Consider the following 24,257-nt stretch of genomic DNA (forward strand, 5'->3'; position numbering starts at 1 on the left):
ATGCATAGCCCTGAATATGTACTTCTGTGCACTAACATATGCAGGAGCAGTTGATAATATACCACATGCATGCACAGGAGATGGCATTCCTTGTGAAAAATGCATTCATTTACAAAAAACATTCATAAAAAATTGCACATGTACATTGGGAGACTCTCTTAAAAGTCAGGTGGACAGCCTGTGAAAGAAAACTGAGGCTAGTATTCTCTAGCCAGAACATATTTCAACATTAGCAAGATTTCAGTCAGTAACTGGGTAAGCCTTTTTCCCCCTCCTTGCTACCTCTTGGAAATGAAGCTTCGGTAGCATTGTGGCCTGAGAATACACAGAACCAGATGACCATGCATTGAAACTCTAAGGATCACCTTTGCCATTAGTACCATAGCATGAGGTGGAGTTGCATGCAGATAACACGGTGTTTCAAGAGTCAAAAGCCTGAACTCTTGACAGATCTGCGATCCTCTAGAGCTTGTTTAGTTGGAGGAGGATAGAGGTTCTCAGCAGAGGCCCTCAAGCAACGTTTGATTCTACAGAGTCCAACTTTATTGACTTTCAAACTACCTATCTATTTTCTCAGGTTTTTGGGGAGCCAGAGGGTTGAGTGGGCAGAGCCTCCACTTTGAAAGACTGTGTGTGTTGAAGTTGCACTTGTTTAACTTCTGGTCTGATTTTAAACAGAGGTCATTTAAAGCGGTGCAAAACACTGTGTGGATACTGTACTTTTCTTTTTTTTTTTAATTTTTATTTTGACTTGATTAGGAATTCATTTAAACTAAACCAAAATACACCCTTCTTAATTAAACCAAGATGAGAGTGTTCACACAACTTTTAGCACTGGTGTATTAAACCAGTACAACTTTCTTGTATAGACATAGCATAATATTGATATTGGACAATCTGGATTGATGGTCCCAATCTTTAAAGAGAATGATTTTAAAGAGACCCTAGTGATTTTGTGCACTATGTAGGTGCCCAACTTGACACCTTTTAAGGGCCTGATTTGCAGAAGACAGGTAATTGGCAATTTCCGAAAATCAGGTCCCCTCAAGGGATCATGTTTGGTATCCAAAACCAATAGTGCTAGCATGCTCAAGAGTTTTGGATATGCACATTGTACTAGCTGAAAGATCAAAGAAGTTCCCACTCATTTGAACTCAACTTCTCTCTCGTATTAGTGGACATGGAGCAGCATGTCTGTGTGACAGTACGTCACCCTTAATTTTTTTCCCCATAATTTTTAAGCCTTTGCTGAAGTGTTAATTTTGTCCCTCAGGAATGGCTTCAGTGCCAGCCTCACCTACTCTTTTGCAAGGTGTAGCCGATGCCTCTTATTGCGAAAGGCTCATGGAAAATGTCCGTGAGTATGTGGCCTTGTGTTCAATTAGAAGCTGATGCATGATTAATAATCTCTTTGGAAGGAATGTACTGGCAAGGTGATGGCTGACAATTTGTTATAAGGAGTTACAAGAGTGAGCCTTTCCCTCTGCTGCAACTTCTGGTGTTTGTGGATAACAGCCTTCTAGGCACCTTCCACACACTGCGCTAAGTGGTTCAGATGCAGTAGGTTACAGAATTATTTTTCTGTGTAGTTTAAAAAAAAAAAAAAATAGTTTGGGGACATATTGCAAAATACAGGATGTTGTCCAGTCAGTCAGGAAAACTATTCCCAGAAGACAGATTAGGTAACATCAACCCTCAGGATCGCTGCTAATGGGAACTAGATTGCTGAGTAGATTATACCAAGCTTTTCAAGTCTAACTTGAAATCTAGTTCAGATTTCAGGTAAAAGCAAGTTTGAGATCACCCCCATTTCTAGTGGACATTAGCAACTATTACCAATCACAAAATTGGATGATCGCCATCAACACTGTTCAAAAGGCTTACAATCTGAGTAGGGCGTTGGTGATTAGAACTGAGGCAAATTACAATGTACCCAGAAACTTTTCTGATGAAAAAATTTTTCATGCTTTTTCATTTTCCACAAGGATATATATTTTACAGGGAACATATTGAAGGGATCCAGAATAATGAAGATATTGATAGGTGCGTCTGTCTCAGGAGAGATTAAGAAGAACAAGTTAGAACTAGTTTTTTTTTTTTTTTTTTTTTTTTAATTTTAACACCTAATACAATTCCAATTTAAAGGATTACTTGCACAAAAAAATAAACACATTTGGTATTAAAAAATTTATCACTTTAACACCCTTTTTCTTATGATCTGCACCCTGTTTGGTGCAGAGACATATAAAGACTAATGGCACAAATTTGTTTTTACTCTACAGGAGTTTGTTTTTATGTACCCAAGTACTCTAGAGGACACCAGCCCGCTTTATACAAGAACCATTTTCTTCAGCCTGCTGAATTTAGTTTCACAAAGAAACAAAGCTATAAAGGCATTATAAAAACAACTGCCTTATATTCTTTTAGATACACTGACTTTTTGCACCATTTATATACATACTGTTATATAACAGCTCTTGAGTACAGTACATGCAGCAGAATATGCCTGTTGAATATAAAACATACATTTAAAATCTTCTCCTGTTAGAATTCTTTGAAGACTGAATTATTGTAGAATGCCCACTGCTCTGAGAAAATGGTTTGAGAGTACAAATGTCTGCATATGTTGGCCACTGGAAGAATCCAAGGCTAACTGGAATAATATTTATAGCACATCAGTAGTTCATTTTAAAGTCCGTTTCTTTCTGGCCTCTGCTTTAGAAAGTGCATTCTGAGGACTCCATGCTCTTAAACGTGGCAGAGATTTAAAGGCTGCATTGTGTATGTAACCCAGTGTACTGGCTAATAAATACTATCCACTGGCATGGAGTAAATAGCTACGCTCTAATATAACCAGCATGGGCAGTCAGTGAAGTATCCCATCCAAGCAGGTGATTTTCAAAAGTGCTAAGCAGCCTGCAGTTCCAAATACAAGTGCTATGTATGGATTTAAGAGCCTAACTTCAGACTCCTGGGGGTTTGTTTTGTTTTTGGTTTTTTTTAAATCTTGGTGTTAGTTTCTCTTTAACAATTCTTCACATTGGTACATTCCATAGAGTAGCTAACAGTTTGAAACAGTTGAATACATATTTGGAATGATTTAGATTTTTTCATCCAATTACTCTGTGAAGTGATTTGCTGTACAGCACTAATACGTGCACATTCATACAGAATGTCATTCTCCAGGACTGTCATACGGCACCTTTTATGAGCAACAAATTCAATCTAAAAATGTAAGTGAAGAAAGCTGATATGACGGTCTAGCCTTTGATTTGTTTTAATTAATACCTCAAGCTTTTAAACTGAAGACAGTCAGCATTAAATCATGTATATAATAGCATAATAAACTGCTATTTTCCTCCTCAGTCAGCTACTTACCTGTCTCCATTGATCAATTTGGTTTATTGCCCCAAAACAGAACAAAGCCCTACTTCTTTCATAATGGAAATTTGTATATTCCCTCCCCCCCCCCCCCCACGTGTAAGGTTTAGTAGTTCAGTTTGTTTAACTACATGATGTACTCTTCCTTTTTTCCCCCCTACTAATTACAGGAAACTTTGCCTAAGAAGAATTTACATACAATAGATATAAAACAATTATATTTATTGATAAACAGATCACATTTTAACTTTGAAAAGCATGAACATTAAGAGGCGTATTAAAACATACCCAGGCCTAAACAGTCTCAATATTTTCTGCTGTAGAAAATGTATACAACTGGTAGAAATACTCTATACACAGTATATTTATATTAGACAATTCACCACACACAGTTCATTCATTTAGGACACGTAGCGTGCCACTGTACATGTGGTTCTATTATATACCTAATCTAAACAAACTGCTTGTGAAGAGTTCTATAATGTTATTAGAATATAACATTTAACTACAGTTGATCATGAATTAATTTCAGCCACAAAACCCTAAAACCTTAGTTGCTTCTAGTTTCACATTAAACACATTAACAGATCCTTATTTCACAACTGACTAGTAACAAAATATAATTTTATATTTTACTGATCTTACACTATATACAAGTTACTACATTGTATATCAAAAGTGAACTTCTGTGCTTCACTCCACCAGCCAGTCTGAGAATTCTTCTACCATATGCATTGACTGAAGATAGTCTCTTGACCATTCTGAGTAAACAAATGTGTGGCTTTATAATCAACAACTCTATATTACAATGAAAGAAGTGGATCACTTTTATATATTCCATTTTGTACCTTCTGAAAATGAAATGAGACTTAGCCACATGGTCCAGGTTGAAACAGGTCTATCCTAAAACACATTTTAAATAAAAATAGCTTGCGTCTTTCCAACAATGCTCATTTCAAAATGATTTGTGTACTGTCAATGCCTCCATGGTAACAAGTTATATTAAAAACACACACACAAAGGATGGATTATGTAATAATCCAGTCATCTGAAATAATATGCTTCTCCCACCATGTGTCTGAAGAAATCAGAAGGCAGGATGATAATACTTAAATGCGGGTCTGGCACATTGAAAAATTAAGGCACTATTTAAACCCCATCTAATTAACCCTCACAACATCCCGGTGAGGTTAGTTATACAAGTATTTTCATCTCCACTAAGGAAACAAAATGCCTTGCCCAGGACCACACAAATGACAGACCTAGAATCAGTACTCAGGAGTTCCTGGCTCTTGGTCCTACACTCAGTTCATTAGGCCATGCTACCTCTCTAAAATGCAGCTTCTGATTGGCTAGAATTCAGACTTATCTGCAGACTTAATAGAAAAGCAGGTCACTGCGCAATTCCAGGAGAACTCCCAAAGAGAGTCAAGCTCCAGTAAAGATCTCAAGATTCAGAATTTGTTCATCTAAGTCTCACCTAGCAGCATGACTACAGAGCTATTCCCACTTTGCTTAGCCAGCTGCAGTGGAGTCTGAAACTTGAGGCTTTGCAAGTCATCCAGGGCCCCATGTTGTAATAGAACCTCAACTGTTTTTGTATGCCCGCCTCTTGCTGCCAGATGAAGAGCGGTCAGCCCTTCCTCATCAGAATCATTCACATTTTCCGAATGGACGAGTTGCTCGACTACTTCGGCATGTCCGTTTTCCGCAGCAAGGTGGAGCGCTGTCCTGTTCAAAGGGCCCCTAGCCAAAGCATTCGCCATTTCGTCTAGCAACAGTTTGGTAGTTGCCAGATGTCCATTGCGAGAGGCTAAATGAAGTGCGGTGCATCCCTCCGCTGTTGCTACCTCTATTTCTGCGCCACGATTGAGAAGCAGCCTCGAAGTGCTGGTATGGCCAGTTTCAGCAGCTACATGGAGAGCCGTTTGCAGAAGCACGTTCCGTACGTTGACATCGGACTGTAGTTCTATAAGAATGCGGGCAACTCTGTAATGCCCTCTTTGTGCTGCCAGGTGCAGTGGGGTCCTTCCATCCACTGTCTGTGCATTCACATTCACGCCTGGCTGTTTTGCCAGAAGCTTTACAATGGAGAGATGACCTTGCCAGGCAGCATAGTGCAGTGGCACCCAGCCATCCTTGCCTTTGATATCCACATTGACACCTCTTCTCAACAGTATCCGCACTATGTGCTCTTGTCCATGCTGGCAGGCTATGTGTATGGGGGCTCTTCCTTCAAAATCCACTTCATTCAGTGATGCATTTTTATCAAGCAGCAGTCGGGTACTGAACTCATCCCCATTCTGTGCAGCAAAGTGAAGAGCAGTCCACTGATCCTCATCTTTGGCATTCACATTGATTTTCCGTGCCAGAATAAGCTCCACAATGCTTTTCATTTTCTTCTCTATGGCCACATGGAGAGGAGTGGACCCTTTCTTGTTGGTCAGGTTGGGGTTGGCATTATACAGAAGAAGCCACTTGACACATTCTTCTTGACCTGCTTCAACAGCCAAGTGTAAAAGGCTGGAGCTTCCATCTAAGACAAGATCAACATCCTGGGGCTGGAGAATCTTCATCAATTTGCTCGTGTCTCCAGATATAATTGCCTCGGCCAGTTTTCTCTTCTGAATATCTGTTGTGCCAATATCTGGGTGGGGAAAGAACATCAAAATTCTATTACAACCAAGAATTTTATTTTCATGACTGAAATAGGCTAACAGTGAATAAAGTCATTACCTTTCCTTGCCTAGGAATTAAGCTACAGTTTAATCCACACCTCCTTGCAGTATAGTTAGGACAGTTTTAAAATCAGATTTGGAATGTGTGCTAACTCTTTTCTTGTCTTCTCTCATGAAAGTAGGCAGGAGAGCATGGTGGGGTGGGAAAGACATTCCGCAGGTGATCTGTCCTCACCCCTGCAATTATCTCAGTTTAATCCAGGACTAAAATAGAGTCTTTAGGAGCACTAGCTTGGAAGTGGAAAAATCTATTATAGTTCTCATCATGTTTGTATTGAACCAACTACATGACGCTAAGCACAGATATTCAAAAAAGGAGCCCAATTATAGGCACCTGAAGTCTGTATTTAGGCAACTAAACAAGTTACTTGATTTTCCATAGTAAAATAAGTGACTAGACATCTCCCACTAAGCCCATATTTAGGCACCCTGGAGCTTAAATTTAGGCACCCATTTTTGAAGAATGGGAAGAAAAAATATATATATATCTTTGCCCTAGTTTCAAATCACAATGCTTTCCCATTTCAGTCTGAAGGTTTATCCAGCATTTAGGTGAACAAATAGTGCTAAGAGCAAAACGGTCAATGCTCTGATTTATGGAACAGTTTATAAAATCCCCCTCTCTCACTCCCCACCTTGTCTCCCATGGCTCATTTCAGTAAAATCACCAACACTTACCACTTCCAGAGTTCTCTCTCTCAAAGGACAGCGACAGGGAACCTCTAGAGGAAAAGGCTGAATCCACAGACGAAACCCCTGAAAGCCTCTTGTCACTGGAAACAAGTTTGGACTCAGAAGAGCTACGACTGAGTTCTTCAGGGCCTTCCATCGTCTGCGAGATCCCTGAATCCAGCTGGGACAACAACTCAGAGAGGCTATAATCCTTAGCAGATACTGGAGTGGACTCACGTTTTGGCTGGGATAACACAGGCATTCCCTTCAAAAGAAAGGAAAACACATGTTTTAAAAGTGTCTGAATTTCACTCGGCAGTGGGGAAAATTAACAGCATGAAATCAAAACGTGTTCATTTGCAGGTTTCTTTAAATGCTGTTAAAGACAAACAAAATGAAAAGGTGTCTGGAAGACTTCAGTACTAGGAAAAAATGGCAGGGTTTATCAGCATTATACTTTCAGGGAATCCCCAAATCCAGCTGTTCCTTCACAGCATTTTGAAGATCAAACCTTTCTCCCATCCAGATTGAGAGAGGGTTAACTAATCAGGCCCTCATCTCCTCTCTGGCTTTCCTCACACTGTCTTTTCTGGGTTTTTTTGCCCAATCTGCCCTTGTTATTCACCTTTGAAGCCCTTCCACTGACTCCCTCACCCCCCACCCTCCAAAAATAATATTATTATTATTATTATTAATAATAATTTCTTAGCCTTCACTGCCCTGCATAATACTGCTCTCCCAACCACACCCGCCTTGTTTCTTATCACATCACTCCCACTGTTTCACTAATGGTCCCAACCTCACTCTCCTCGTTATCCTTTTCTGCCACAGCAGTTTTTGTGCTTCCTTACAAGTCCACCCCAATGCCTAGGAGGTCCTTTCCGATCTACAAGTCTGCTATTCCTGTTTGCATTCAAATCCCTCATCGAGATCCACTTCTACCATAATGCCTACACAAAGTTGCCCAACTAAACCACTAGTGGAGGGATACTGGGAGTATTACAATGGTACTATAGGGGGTTTAGGTCAGGGCAGTGTTTGATTCTTGTACATTTCACTTCTGGCAACAATTTAAGATTTGTTTAGAGTGCATTTCATATTAACTTTGCATTAAATATGGGAAGAAGAACTACCTCTGAATGTGGTTCCGGACATCTTTTGGTGGTCAGGTCCTGAGCTATCATTTCCTTTGTTTCATCTTCTGGTTTTTCACAGAGGTCCTCGGTTTCTGAGGTGATTTCTTTGAAAGAGGCAAGAAAGATTTAATAGCCAAACCAGCAGTTATTTGTCTGAGAGGCATTTAATGCTAGTGAAAGATGCTTGGGTCAACAGTACTGGAGATTTACTCCCCTCTCCCCCCCCCCCCCCCCGCTTTATCCCACAGCACACGCATCGAGGGCAGCAATGTAAGTTTTCCCCCACACTGCCCACTATCAGTGTGCTATTTTCACCTTATCTCTAGACATGAGCACGTATCTCAGTCTTCCTGGATACTGAATTATGCCTTTATTGAAATGCCAATGGCCAACTAGCCACTAAAAACTGAACAGAGCCTAACAGCAACTCATTGCACATAAGCTAATGATCAGCTGTGAGATGGTAACAAATCTGTCAGTACCCGCCTGGCCCAGATTCAGACATGTGACTGAGATGCGGAAGTCTCCTCATCCTCAGGGCTTGTCTACATTTGAAATGCTATAGTAGCAAAGCTGCAACACGTCACTATAAACACTACCTATGCCAACAGGAGGGGTTATCCCATTAGCATAGGTAAATTCACCTCCATGAGAGTTGGTAGCTAGGTCAACAGAATAACTCTTCCATCGACCTAGCTCTGTCTACACCGGGTGTTAGGTCGGCTTAACTACATTGCTCAGGGGGTGTGGATTTTTCACACCCCTGAGCATTGTAACTGGGTCGACCTAACTTTTAAGGTGTAGACCAGGCCTCAGTCATCATCCAGTCCTGTACTTCATCTGGAGCGGGGACGGAAGGGGGGCAAATCACACTTTAGCAATTAGCATTAAAAACATCTGTAGAGGATTATTGCATTCTCTTAGGTGTTTACAGTTGGAGCACTTGTGTTTGGTTTTGGTTATGCTGAAGGCTTTTTTTATTTTAATTAAATTGCCAGAAACATGTGTCAGTTGTAGAAAGACCAAGCCCATTCATTGGTTTATAACATTAGGCATCATGGCCCAGGGCATCCAATGCTCTCCTCCACCACACCAAATTCAAATCTTGGCTAGGATGTGTGCTTTAGGAAGTCAACCTACGCGCACACTCCCCAGGCAATGGCTACAGGGATTACCCAGTTCAGTACATGTCTTACTTCTAGGACGTTTACACAATATTTCTTCATGGCCAGACTTGTCTTCATATAATCCCTTCCCCAAGTGAATAAGCTTCCTCTAGCCTTGTCTTCACTACACAATATGCTCAATGCATTGTGTTACCATCAGTTTATATAGGATTTAGTCTTCAACACTTAAATGATTCACAGGAGAGATGGGTAGCTGCATTATCAGGAAAGGTACCTTGAAATGTTGGCCGTTTGCTAGGATCATCTTGCCAGCACTTTTGCATCAGTTTGATCAAGTTATTACACGAGCGAGGTCTGGATTTGGATATGGCAGGTAGCTCTGGGCGGTGGCCTTTAACCACTTTCACCATAATATGCAAAATGTTGTTTTCCTCTGCAAAGTAAGGGCACACAAATAGAAACAGTTTAGCAAAATGATGAGATTCTTTTCCTTGAATCGTTATATGAAAGTTCAATTGCTTCAGATGAAACTTGGGTTCTCTGCATTTTTTCCAGGGTTGGGAATATATATATTTTCTATTATGGTATAAAAACAGGTTTTAAATTCAAATTTCACTAATTGCTAGAGAATAAGTTGAAATACCCAACCATATTTGCTTTCAGAACAGATGGCGATACTGATGTCACTGACAACAGTGCTATGTTTCTATCACCTATGTCAGGTCACTTTACAAAACCATAGGTTGGAGAGAAATACTGGTCTGTGTTACTGTACAGTATTTTGCACTTGTCTATCTATCTGCAGTAATAAAAGAGGAAGGGACTTGTTCTCTTATTCGTGTGCCTCATTATAAGCTAACAGTACCATACAGCAATTCAACCTCCAGACATACTGTATATAACAGTTGGTGAATCTACCATGGTCTCCATGCTAACGTGCATGATCATGTAATTCAAGTGATGAAAGCTTGCACTTTTAGGTTCTATTGTACGTTAAAGTTAAGCAAATAGGGACAGAGAAGGGGCAGGAACAAACAAGATCTTGTTCTCCAGAAAATGGACAGTAGGGTGGAGAGGGTAACCTGCCCAAACAAGTTTGTTATAGATTTGAGAAGCTAACTAAAAGGGTAAGATAGCATAGTTTGCATTTCAGTACATTATGGGGAGGTAATACTTAAAAAAAAAAAAAAAAAAAACCACCACACCACATAACACTTATAAAAATTGATCTACATCAGGACTTGAACAAACTCTTCCTCGGGGCCCTTCGGGTTTATAGTTAGTCTCTGAAGACAACATTTCTTGCAGGATGGATACATATCAATTTTTTTATATTTAAAATTATATATTTTTTTTAAATAAATAAACCTGCTTAAAAGTAAAGTTAAATGTAACACTAGTTATCTTAAGGTCCAAAATTATAATCTCTCAACACATTTAAATAAATAAATAAGCAAGCTGAATCCATGAGCCTCTATCAAAAACTCTGAATTAAAGGTGGCTTTCCTACATAAAGAAAAAATTAGAGGAAAAACATTACTTTTGAGGTCAAGCTTTACAAATATGGCATAACAGCTCAACCTGTATAATTTAGGAGATGTCTCATTTTTCAGGAGACTTAGGCAAGTAGGAATTTGTGCGCCACTCATTTTCACTTAGGCACATGTGAAAATTTTCCCCAGGCTGATGTGAAATAATCCATTTAAATTTATTGACTACAGTCAATCCCTCTGTTTAATTAATCAAATAGTTATAAATGTGAAATATATTTTGATGAGAAGTTTATATATTCAACACATTTAAGGTTGTTTTAAATAAAAATAAATTGTATATGCTGGGGTGTGTGTGTGTGTAATTTCCAGTTACCATCCTAATGCAGCTTGACAAAGTCATGAGCAAAAAATTAATTATCTAGTAAAGAAGCAATATATCATTCACCAGTTTCTAATGTACTTGGAAAATATTAGGCTAAATAATTGCTTACATGAATATATATCGTTATAGTGTTCCCTCTTGGGTAGCACAGATATACAAAATCTAGCGTAAAGGCTCTATTTAGTTGTAAATAAACATGTTTTAATGGTTATATCAACCAATGAAAATGCATCTTTCTTCAGTTATTTTCTAAAGTACAGACGGAAAAGTTTATTAATTTTTTTTAAATCACCGATTTTAAAATCAATCCACCCTGATTTCTTGACAATTGCCTTCCATGAACTACCAATAGCAAAGCCAAGGATCTGTTTAGAATTCACTGGACCACATGCTACTCTAGAACTGTATGCAAACTCCTTTTGGATCACAGATTGAGGGCAGTGTTACAGGTTACACTTTCAGAATATAAAGGGGAAGTTGGACTTTTTTCTTTTTTATATATAATCATACTTGAAATATGTGAGCTCAGAACATTAGTTAGGGACCAGCACATTGATATGCTGTAGAAATGGAGGTTGGTAAGTCAAGACACCAGACAAGACAGCTCAATTTGGGATATGCACACAGAGGAAGCAAAGAATCCTGTTTCTATTATGTACATCCAAAATACGAAGCTCATGAACAAAGTAGCATTGGCTTACCTGCAAACGGCTTTTTCTGTGTGAGGACTCCCCAAATGACTATAGAAAAACTGTAAAATAGATATTATGTCTGTTAATCCTAGGGAATGCTAGTGTATAGACAGGGCAAAAAAGCCACCCGCCGCCACTTCCCCCGCCCCCCAGTGCGGCAGAGCAGGGCAGCGAGCCCAGCCGGGGCTCTCCGCTCTCCCCGGCGGCCGGAGCGCTGGGAGCAGGAGGGCGAGCCCGGCCGGGGCTCTCCGCGGCGGCCGGAGCGCCGTGGGGAGGGTGGCGAGCCCAGTCGCGGCCCCACTCTCGGGCCGGAGCGCCCCGCCGCGCCGCCCCCCTCCAGGTGCCACTCCAAACACATGCTTGGTGGGCTGGTGCCTGGAGCCGGCCCTGTGTATAGATGACCCCATGTGATTAGGTGTATTTATGGGCTGGGCTAAGAACCATGCCTGAATGGCAGTTAAAATGAAATTAGGGATCTTATGGCGAGGACTAACTAACAGTGTCCAGGCTTTAGTGAGTGACCGGAGAGAGTAAGAATCATGGTTACATTCGTTACTAGTTTACACCAAGTCACCACATATGCCAAAACCAAGGAAATCTGAATGAAGTCGGGAATTTCTAAGAAAGTTGCTAAGTAAACTTGGACTCAAACTGAAGCAATCCCAGTTTGTCTTCCATTCGCTTAGAACATGCATTATTTTATTAGAAAAACAAAATAAAAGTATGGGTAATAAGCAGGAAGAACTGGAAGTGCTAATAAATAAATACAACTATGACATTGTTGGCATCACTGAAACTTGGTGGGATAATACACGGGATTGGAATGTTGGTGTGGATGAGTACAGCTTGCTCAGGAAGGATAGACAGGAGAAAAAGGGAGGAGGTGTTGCCTTATATATTAAAAATGTACACACTTGGACTGAGGTAGAGATGGACATAGGAGATGGAAGTGTTGAGAGTCTCTGAGTTAGGCTAAAAGGGGTAAAAAACAAGGGTGATGTCATGCTAGGAGTCTACTACAGGCCACCTAACCAGGTGGAAGAGGTGGATGAAGCTTTTTTTAAACAACTAACAAAATCATCCAAAGCCCAAGATTTGGTAGTGATGAGGGACTTCAACTATCCAAATATGTTGGGAAAATAACACAGCGGGGCACAGACTATCCAACAAATTCTTGGACTGCATTGCAGACAACTTTTTATTTCAGAAGGTTGAAAAAGCTGGGGGAAGCTTTTCTAGACTTGATTTTAACAAATAGGGAGGAACTAGTTGAGAATTTGAAAGTAGAAGGCAGCTTGGGTGAAAATGATCATAAAATCAGAGTTTGCAATTCTAAGGAAGGGTAGAAGGGAGAACAGCAAAATAGAGATAATGGATTTCAGAAAGGCGGATTTTGGTAAGCTCAGAGAGCTGATAGGTAAGGTCCCATGGGAATCAAGACTGAGGAGAAAAACTGAGGTGAGTTGGCAGTTTTTCCAAAGGGACACTATTAAGGGCCCAAAAGCAAGCTATTCCACTGGTTAGGAAAGATAGAAAAGGTGGCAAAAGACCACCTTGGCTTAACCATGAGATCTTGCATGATCTAAAAAATAATGAGTCATAAAAAATGGAAACTAGGACAGATTACAAAAGGATGAATATAGGCAAACACAGGAATGCAGAGGCAAGATTAGAAAGGCAAAAAATGAGCTCAAACTAGCTACGGGAATAAAGGGAAACACGACGACTTACTATTATCAATACATTAGAAGCAAGAGGAAGACCAAGGACAGGGTAGGCCCACTGCTCAGTGAAGAGGGAGAAACAGTAACAGGAAACTTGGAAATAGCAGAGATGCTTAATGACTTCTTTGTTTCGGTCTTCACCGAGAAGTCTGAAGGGATGTCTAACATAGTGAATGCTAACGGGAAGGGGGTAGGTTTGGCAGATAAAATAAAAAACGAACAAGTTAAAAATCACTTAGAAAAGTTAGATGCCTGCAAGTCACCAGGGCCCGATGAAATGCATCCTAGAATACTCAAGGAGCTAATAGAGGAGGGATCTGAGCCTCTAGCTATTATCTTTGGAAAATCATGGGAGAAAAAAAATCAGTTTCATACATTCAGAATGGGAAGAGACTGTCTAGGAAGGAGTACGGCAGAAAAGGATCTAGGGGTTATAGTGGACCACAAGCTAAATATGAGTCAACAGTGTGATGCTGTTGCAAAAAAAGCAAACATGATTCTGGGATGTATTAACAGGTGTTTTGTGAGCAAGACACGAGAAGTCATTCTTCCGCTCTACTCTGCGTTGGTTAGGCCTCAACTGGAGTATTGTGTCCAGTTCTGGGCACCGCATTTCAAGAAATATGTGGCGAAATTGGAGAGGGTCCAGAGAAGAGCAACAAGAATGATTAAAGGTCTTGAGAACATGGCCTATGAAGGAAGGCTAAAAGAATTGAGTTTGTTTAGTATGGAAAAGAGAAGACAGAGGGGACATGATAGCAGTTTTCAGGTATCTAAAAGGGTGTCATAAGGAGGAGGGAGAAAACTTGTTCACCTTAGCCTCTAAGGATAGAACAAGAAGCAATGGGCTTAAACTGCAGCAAGGGAGGTTTAGGTTGGACATTAGGAAAAAGTTCCTAACTGTCAGGGTGGTTAAACACTGGAATAAACTGCCTAAAGAGGTTGTGGAATCTCCATCTCTGGAGAGATTTAAAGAGTAGGTTAGATAAATGTCTATCAGGGATGGTCCAGTATTTGGTCCTGCCATGCGGGCAGGGGACTGGACTCGATGACCTCTCGAGGTCCCTTCCAGTCCTAGGATCTATGAATAAACACACTCACAGTAAACTGAAGATGTAAATTTAGCTTATCAGTGTGTTTAATATCGCACTATACAATTTAACAGTGCTTCACTTGAGAAAGGATTAAAACAAAGTAAGACCAAAACAAGCAATTAGTCACCAAGGCCTCAATCCTGCAAAGACTTCAGTGGGTCTACTCTTCCTCTTAAAGTGAAGCATATACGTCTTTACAGGATCAGGGCCTAATCTGGAATTTTTATTTATTTTTTAAATTGTGCTTTGATGTTAGAGAGACTTCCAGAACTTGAGAGAAACAAGTCTCATTATTACAATTACAATGTTGTATCATTTAACCAAGGGTTTTTGATAGCTCTACTGATACCTACGGAGACGTATGCACTGACCTGTACACATCATGTTTAGTGTCAAAGTATCTGTTCTTCTCTTTTATACGTTCTGGAGGCAGATATGCAATAGTACCACACAGACCATCTATGCTGAGATCATGGGAATGTGAAAGTCCATTGCACTTTGCTAATCCAAAATCAGAAATCTGCAAAAGTAGGAAAGAAAAAAACATAAAACAATTAAACTTCAGATGATTTCACCTAAACTTTTCTTGAACAAGTTATAATCCTACATTACAGTGAATTGTCATGTGGAAATATCAAGCTAATAAATTCTGAAAATACTAAGATATGGTAGGCTTGCTTTTTTATTGGCTTAAGAAATAATTAAAAAGATTTCTATGAAGAATAAAAGATTAGCCCATAAACTAAAGAGACACCCTTTTCTTTTTCCAGTTAGCCCATTACAAACGTTTGCACTTATATTACCTCAGGAGGGCAACTTCACATGATTCAGACTGTGAAAGTTTGGCTAATGTAGTCCACAAATTAATACAACCATCACTCTTTCCCCTTCCAAGCAACATCAAGCTAGAAAAAGTTTGATCATGTATGTTTCAGAGAAACTTTATAGCTTGCTCAAAGCCCAGGAAAAAAAAAAAAAAATCACAAAAGCTATTTAGAGAATGGTTATCAGGATCATCTATGTATAGTGATTATGTCTACGTAGACTAACAAGTGGCATGTGCAGAGGAAGACAATGTAAAAAAGCAGTAGGGATTTTTCTGGCAAGCAACACAGATAGCAAGTTGGAGTGAAGCAGTGGAGCCAGCTGAAGAGAGAAGAACAAGTGACAGCAAGTTATTTTTAAAAGGAAACACCTCCAATGTAATCTGAAGGATCAAACAAATATGCATTAATTTGTCCTCCCAGGTACATCTCAGTCATAAATCAAACAACTAGATAAAGAATTTTCTCTTGTGTTGCTACTTGATATTTTCCCAGCTATTTTAGGGAAGATTCTAGAATATAGGTGAGAATTTCAAAAGGAGATTAAGTGATTTAGGAGCACAAATCCCACTGATTTTCAATGGAACTTGGGCTCCTAAGTAACTCCCCCCCCCCCCCCTTCTTCAAAGCATAAAACTCACCACTGTATATAACAGGGTTCAAATGTCCCCTTTTGTGTAACAATGCACAGATCTTCCAGTAACTCATTCACATAACATTTTTCTTCTTTATAGCATCCCCCTTGAGAAAATTCTATACGTTTGTATCACCTATTGATTCAAGGCAATGTTAAAAATTAAAATAAGTTTGTGGGAGATTGACTTACACTTTGGGAACTCCATCCCATACACATTATAACCAGTTTTATGGTGTTAGAACTCAGAGACTTCAGTCTCAAAGAACATTTGATCTCCCTGTTAATTTTCAACAAATTTCAAAACATTCCCCTACCATAAGGGCTAAGAAAAACTCCCCTCTGGGACCAAGGAATCAGACAGACATTCTTACTCCAGAAGTGTCTGGAAGGGTAATTTCTAATATTCATAATGGTGTAGTAATGGACAAGTATGATCCCAACCCACTTAGAGAGCCAATACAAACAGTGGAATCAAGATCGGCATGAAGATGCAGAGCAGGAGGAATAGGGAAGAGATACCCCCAGACAGGCAAATGCTCAAAATCATGTTGAGTTTCAGAGGGGCTGAGAACCTGCAGCTCCTATTAACTGCAACAGGAGTTCTGGGTGCTCAGTGCTTCTGAAAAATACAGCCCTAAAATGTCTGTTTAATCAGCAATCTGACTATGCAAGTCTGAACAGATCCAACTTGGAAGAGTCCTGGTACCTGTATTATATGACTAACAGTGCAAGGTAGTGGATTGTGCACTTCCCATAAGATTTACAGGGCATTGAGTGTTTGCTCATAATGGAAGTAATGTACCACCCTAAGATAAACAATGTAAAGATTTAGTGTTCAGTTGAAGTGAAAAGTGAAATATAAAACTGCACATATGTAAAAAGTTCCTAAGTTCAGAACAGCTCCTCGCTCACCTTTTCTTTATAGATCCAAGTCAGCAATTCCCAGAACTACAATATAGATTAGATTAAAGGTCTTAGAACCAACAAAGGTAAGGAAACAAAAGTAACATTGGAACTGTACAGCGCATCTCTGTAGGTCTGTTGGGTTTTTGGTTTGGAAACATATTAGCGTGAATGTACAAAAGGACACCACAGAGTCAAATGTATATAGATAAAAGGAAAATCCAACAGCAAATTTCCACCTTGAATGTGTTAACATACTGCAAAGGGCACTGGAAATTAAAGTACTGTACCTGAGGGCTGCAACACCCAAGTTAAACAGGCATTTTCTGGAGGAAGCTTTTGTGGGATTAAATTAGGTCCTCTGAAGTAAGTTTTCAAAAGTGTGTGGTATTTAGTCACACAGCTCTTATTAACGCCAGTAAGCAGCATATGGCAGGTGGAAAATGTAACCATTTAATGTAGGTTTTCCCCTTTAATTAGCTTGTTAGAGTTGTCCCCCAAACACACCTATTAAGTTATGCAAAATGACAACGTTAAAATGTAGTGATTCAGAGTTTGGCATGTGAGTGTGTTCTTGGAATGGATATCTTCTCTAACTAGCAAATACACACAACTACAGGCAACTGGAAACTCCCAAAAGGCATTTGTGGGTGACATCATCGTTAGAGGAAACCTTAACCTTAATTCCTTAGAATAGTAATTTACTTTCATATGGAGCCTTTCATTTCAATGTGATTCATGAGCTTACATAATAAAAGCAGTTAAAAATTGCTGCCACTTCTGGGGTGGAGGACAGCGTTCTATACAGCATGTGTATTGAGATGAGGAGACATTGAGAAACATTTTCCTGCTCCCACAGGATCTTTAATATTCAGAGCATTTAAAGAGCCTCTTCCTTTGAATTTCATACGGTCAATGATGAGGAAAGAGTAGCTAAAGTATTTATACATGTGTTTCTGTACATCTATCAGAATAGCATTTGGTACGGAACTTGAGGATATCAAATCATTTCTCTCCCAGGGGTTTCAGTTTGTTCATGGAGCTTGGCCGCAGCATTTTTGGCTTGTTAAGCTCACACATTTCTATTCTGATCATCAGTATAATGTGCTCAGAATAACTTTCAGAATACTGGTCTGGTCAAACATGATTTCAAAAGCTACTTTTAATGACCATTCTGGAGAAACTGATTCTCAAAGAGACGTAGTACATTGGCATACCTGGTATTACCCATTATATTTGCAGATCATTATCCATAATGCCCTCTGAGCTGTCAGCTGTTTCATAATAGTGCTGGGGTCTGAATTCTGGGAATTAAACAGTGAGTTTAAATTGGGATTTTTGCACACAATATTCTGTATGTTATACAAGCCAGAACTGTGGAAGGCACTTGGTGCTTTTAGCCTGTAATCTCATGTGTGTTATTTTTCTGTGAATAAAACCAAAGCATTTAGTCATCAACTGGGGTTCATTGCATCACACTCAGTGACAGAGTTCATAAACAGGTTAGGTAATATAAAACAAGATTAATATTTAATCTCTGTTGGCGTGCCTGGTGTTTATTTCATTGTCAGATATGAACAGACACCTGGAGAGCTACAAAGATGCTATGGTTTTGACGACTTTTGGAAACAGACGGGTGTTTAAGCTTGCATTGAATGGGTGCGGCGAACTGTGTGTTTTAGCTTCAAAAAATGGAACTTTAGTTTTTAGCATTTCTTGATAACTATCACATATGATGGAGTGAAAGCAAATTGCTACATTAACTAATGCAAGCTGTATGGATAGATGGTATTTAACTTTTGTTTGTCTCCATTTCCCTGAACGGTCCCCAATTTATTTAAAGCCTTTGCTAGTAGAAATATTTCTTAATTGTAGGACTCTGACTAATTTAAAAAGAATCCCAGTTCCTGATAGGCCATCCTTTAAACAATACCCTGAAATGTTAAAAATATATATTTTTTTTCCCCTAAAGGGTTTTTCTGTTCCTCGGTGAATATTTAGAACGAGCTTTTCAGCAAAGGAGAATCTGACAAACACACACTACTAACAAAGTAAACTGCAGAACAGAAAAAGCTAGTCTAACTTTTCAGTTTGAGTAATTTTGAACGTTACTTGTTACTACAGTAAGTACTAAGGACATTGCCAGACAGAAATACATCTTTCAACTTGACTGTGCCCCTTTAAAGTTCACATTCACTTCTTTAATAAAACAAAATTAGCAAGTGACAGGAAAGTGGTAGATGCAATAACATTTAAATGTTTCACAAAGTCTCACTCCTAACATTTGTTTAGATAGGAACACTAATGATACAGAGGAAGTGTGTGTGTGTGGGGGGGGCATTAAGATGGGGTCTAGCTAAATAATTGTCCTTAGATCTGATCTTATTAGAGATCTGGAAGGAGGAATGAAGAGTAGACCAAAGATCCTGTGGATTATGTTGCGAGAAGTTGTAAATACCAGCCAGGGTAGAAAACAAAAAAACAAAAAAAAACAAACAAACAAACAGAAGACTCTAGAGAGATCAGGAACTGAAGCAGAAAGCAGCAAAATGAAGTTAGCCGGGAGAAGAAAAAAGAAATGACTAGTACATCCAGGGAAAGTGATCTGAAACTGATATTTAATGGGAGGAGAACCTGGAAAGCGGTAATGCTGAAAAAGACCTACGAGCAGTAGCTGCGAGAAAGTTAAGAGTAGATACTGCAGCACAAGAGGCCAATGCACTTTATGGATGAACATGAAGAGGCATCAGATCTACTCGAATGGCTCTTTATGGCAGCATCTGAGATATTGCATTTGTTCCTGGGCACCCAATTACTAGACATACTGGAAAAATCACAGGGAAAGCAGAGAAGAGTTATTTCAAACCGTCCAAATCATAAGATTATCAAGAAAGATTGCCAGAGCCAATTATGTCTAGCTTGGCTAAGTGAAAAGTGGAGACAAAGAGACTACAGTCTATATTTGAAGGGGGCAAACACTAAGAAGAGAGAGGAATTACTTAGATTGGTACAAGTGGGAACAACAAGGAGTAATGGGTCAGAATTAAGACAGTGAAAATACAGGCTGAATATCAGATCCTTGATAGTGAAGCTTATTAATATGTGGAATCACACTAGAACAAGTAGTATAGGAAAACAGTCCTGCATGAGCAGAGAACTGGACTAGATCATCTACTGGGTCTTTTCCATCTCGAACTGTAGGATACTTGTAAATAGCTGCATGAACTAAAAAAAAAAAAAAAAAAAAAAGATGCTTAGCAAAGCTTTACCATAAATAGATCATTTAAAGATGACAAGACAAGACATCACCTTGAACTCTTTGAAATAGATTTCTTATATTCATTTGTTTCCGGCTGTGGTTTACACCACTCTGTTAATTATGCCTCAATAATAAAACTAAACAAAAATACTATGCAACACCCCAGAGACAACTTTATTGTACAAAGGCATCCACTTGATGACTAATGCAATAGGGCTGCACAGAAGTTAATATCATCCCCGCATGGAATTTTTTAAAATAAATATTGTGCTTGTAAAAAGACGGGCGTGGTTTTTATTTTAGAAAGTGGAAGGACATACAGGAGCATTTCCTATTTACTGCATTTGGGAGCCGGTTTGTTTGTTTCCTGGCTTAAGGACACATACTTTGTAAAGAACCTTTTCCCCCAGAACACGAATCTACTCTTCTTTTGCAGCCTGCAACTGTTTGTTCACTCAGGGCAGGCTACCCTTGCACATGCAGAGCGCTGTGAATTAAACCAGTCCTCGGAGAGCGCAGTCGGGAAAATGCTGCAGCGTGTTCACACTGTCAGCTGCAAGCACACTAGCTTGGCCACATTTGCCGCACTTGCAGTGGCACTGGGAGCAGTGCGTTATGGGCAGTTATCTCAGAGCACCTCTTCCCATTCTTTGGGGTCTTTCGGCCAGTGATCACAAGGACGGCTGAGATCTCAAGGTTGCATCTCTAAAGCCAAAATGCAACACTTAACAGAGGCAACATCGTTCACACCAGACAGAGCAATGATTCGCCCATACTTAAAGACAAGCACAGTCTACACAATAGCAGAATTTGCCCATCCCAAAGCGAGCATACATAACCCACAGGAGCCCCAAAATGGTGAATAAGCACAGGGGCAAGAGGGACTGATTGTTTCATGGCCATACTGTCCTCTGGGTTTCTGTGCCTTAGGGAAAGCCAACAGCTGCAGGGGGGGCCCCCCTATACTGACCACTGTCCCCACATTTTCCACAGGAGTTCGTCCTGGACGATATCTCGCTGCTGAGGGTGACCTGGGAAGCAAGGGAGGGTCTTCTACTGCAATGCGGCTTCCGCCCTGGCCCATATGCAGCTTGTCTGTGTGCCATGGAACAGCGGCACGGACACGTTAGCCTGACTGATACAAGGAGCACAGTAGCTTTCCCAAGGAACCTGTGCAAGCGCATGCCTAGCTTCTGCATGAGACCTTTGAAGAGATCATTGAGGCCGATTACCGCGATGTGAGAGCACATCAACGCCCTATTCCGCCACACCTAGAACAGATACAGAGCTGGCCCAGTGCACCACTCATGTTCGCAGCATATATACAAAGATCTGCTTCAGTCAGGAACAGTAAGGAGCTGTGCATGAGCGTGTCTTTTAAATGACTTTGTAATTATTTATTTACCATTTAAGAGTTGGGTTCATTCCAAGGTAAAGAACTCAAAAAGGAGCTGACAGACTAGAACAAGCTGTTTATCCATTTGGGGGAGCAGGTCACCACTTTGATACAAGATACATGTGACCACCAAACAAGGGGCTAAATCCTGCACCCTTGAGGATAAGAGTTTTGCCACTAACTTCAGCAGGGGCGGGATCGGGCCCAAAACTAGAAAACAAGCACTGAGCTCAAATTCCAAACACAAGGAAAGCCCACATTTTTAACAGAGTGGATGACAGGACTAGAAAAATCCACCTCAAATGGTCACGACTTGGCTGATGAGGGGGAAATTAAGCGAAAGAAGAATTTCTTAACACTAAGCCCATGAAAACCTCCGAGTGAACGTTATGATGGGTGTGGCTGGTATGATGGGAGGCTCACTTTTCACAGTATCAACTCCGAGCAAACCAGTTGGGGGGAGGAGGGGAAAGAGCACCTCCAGGAATTCAGTCATTCCTGTGGATTCCAGCCCGAAGCCTGCTAATACTGACTAGACTTGGACGTGCATGGAGAGGCCCCAGATGGAATAGGGCTGCTAAGTGGGTGCTGTGAAAGATCTTGGGACATACACAAATAACTTAGAAATCATCCCTCCAAGGGCCACATCCCTTTTCCCTCCATGTTTACGGTCTTATCCCCCATCACAGGAGTGAGCTCTTTGCTAAAGACCTAAAAGCCAGAGTTTTCTACTAAACTTTGACCCTGCTATTTTTTAACTGATCGAGCCCTAGATCTACTGTAACTGGTCTCTTCTTCAGAGGGAGACCTTAGAGCCTGTACCAAGCCAGTTGTGCAACACTTCAGAATAGGGCGGGGGAAAAGAGAGGATTACTACCTAAACCCAAAAAGCAGGTTTCACATGGTACAAATCAGGCTTAGAAGTATTTATTTAGAACCCTCCGGGCACAGTTTTGCTCTCACATACCTGTACAACTCCCTTTGAAATCAGCAAAAGTCATGCAAAGATACCATTGGGCAGAAGTGAGACCTAAAAGCACGCTCAAGTAGGGATACACCCCAGACATTACCTTCACATGGTAATGAGCATCCAGCAGGATGTTGGCAGGCTTGAGGTCCAGATGGAGTAGTGGCGGGGACATGCAGTGCAGGAAGTTCATACCCACAGCTGTCTCGTGGATAATTCGGAAGCGTAGCTCCCATGGCAGCGGTTCTGAGGCCAGGAGCTTTTCCAGTGATCCTGTCTCCATGTATTCCATGACCAAGCCAACAGGTTCTTTACAGATGCCATACACAGGAAGAATGTAACGAAACTTTGCCATTTCCATCTTCTTGGCTTCTTCCAATAGCTCTATACGCTCCCTAGATGAAATAGAACATATCATACAGGGTTCAACCGTCATTCACAAAACAGTCATACACACACACAGTTACCTCGTTCTAACAAAGTACCTTCGCGCATTAGCTCACAGCACTGAATAATGCACTTAATAATCCTTACTTGGTTGAGCCTCAGATGATGTCCAGTATCCACAATTAGTATTAAGTCCATTCGTCCACTGATTACATGCACAGCACTTGCTTTTAACAGAGCACATTTAATGCTTAGATTTACCATAATCATAACTCCCTTGGCTATTAAAATCATTAGCCTTTTGTGAATCATAAGAAAAACTCATTTCTAATCGTGATAGGACAGTATTGCTCAGATTGCCTTGCTACACATAAGTAACCAAAGCTATATTAGGTCTGGGGACAAAAGCCTCAAACTAGTTCCTTAGAGAGGGGAGTTTTTCCAATTAGATGACCAAGTCCAGTTTGTTACTACAGTCCTCCAGCTCTAGCTAGCACTGAAAATGTTGACCTTCATTTTAAATTAGCAGGCAAGTATCCAATGTATCCAGACTTGTCGCCACACTGTGTAACACAAGCATTATTCACAAACCATGTGCAGTCTGACCCCATGAGTTGCTTCTTTTAAAGTAAATGGGAGTTGAGGCCATTCACTACCTCCCAGAACAAGATCCCACACTGCAAGCAACAAGGCAGAAGACTTACTACTGACTTCACAATCTAGTCATTCAGATTTGTTTACCTGAAGTTAAGACCAAATCTGAAAATACTAGGGTCTCCGTTCTAAGTTTTATATAAAGGACAGAGAACCAGAAATAGAGAGGATCACCTATTAGGAAGGAATGAAACCAAAAATTAACAATAGGATAACATACTGTGCAACTTTGGCTCATGGGTAACAATAAAACCAGGTTACTTCTGTTCTCCAAGCAACAAAAAGAGGTATAAAAGTCATGCAACATCAGAAGCTCTTGTTCCATGCAAGCCCTTGCAACATACACAAGCTATCCAAGTTGGGAGGACTTTAGCTGCACTAAGGATTCTGGGGGGTTGTGAGCACTAAGGAGTGAAAGTTTGAGTTCAGTAATGTCTAAATGAAACATCTTATGTTCTTAAAACCTTTGTGAACTATTTTGGAAGATGGGCTAAAAAAAAAAAAAAAACCAAACATGCAAGAATAGATAAAACTTCTGCATTTTGGTTCTTCAGCATGGTGGATGTGAAGCGCTAGTTTCCCCTTAAAATGCAATGAAAACGTGGACTTAATAAAAACTGTTTAAAAAAAAATTGCACTAAAAACTTTGAAAATTGTTAAAATGCAGAAAATTCCTGAGGTTGTGTCTACACTGCCACTTTCAGCTAGGGTTACCATATTTAACAAATAAAAAAAGAGGACCCTCCACAGGGCCCTGGCCCCCCCCTTTCCCACACCCCAGCCCCACCCCA

The 24,257-nt window shown here is 40.2% G+C and overlaps 1 protein-coding gene across 1 annotated transcript in view; it reads right to left on the reverse strand.

Annotated features, from left to right (window-relative positions):
• Nucleotides 1-3,622: 3,622 nt before the first annotated feature.
• Nucleotides 3,623-24,257, reverse strand: part of RIPK4 (receptor interacting serine/threonine kinase 4) — a 37,245-nt gene continuing 16,610 nt past the window's right edge. Inside the window, exons 2-8 of the mRNA XM_034753213.1 lie at nucleotides 22,529-22,820; nucleotides 14,811-14,959; nucleotides 11,631-11,680; nucleotides 9,329-9,487; nucleotides 7,925-8,031; nucleotides 6,798-7,056; nucleotides 3,623-6,028 (exon numbers count right to left, since the gene is read on the reverse strand). Of these exons, the coding sequence (XP_034609104.1) occupies nucleotides 4,851-6,028; nucleotides 6,798-7,056; nucleotides 7,925-8,031; nucleotides 9,329-9,487; nucleotides 11,631-11,680; nucleotides 14,811-14,959; nucleotides 22,529-22,820 (2,194 nt within the window). The 3' untranslated portion in view covers nucleotides 3,623-4,850. The remainder of the gene's footprint in view (nucleotides 6,029-6,797; nucleotides 7,057-7,924; nucleotides 8,032-9,328; nucleotides 9,488-11,630; nucleotides 11,681-14,810; nucleotides 14,960-22,528; nucleotides 22,821-24,257) is intronic.

Source organism: Trachemys scripta, chromosome 1 (genome assembly GCF_013100865.1).
Source record: "Trachemys scripta elegans isolate TJP31775 chromosome 1, CAS_Tse_1.0, whole genome shotgun sequence".
In the NCBI taxonomy this organism is placed as follows: domain Eukaryota; kingdom Metazoa; phylum Chordata; order Testudines; family Emydidae; genus Trachemys; species Trachemys scripta.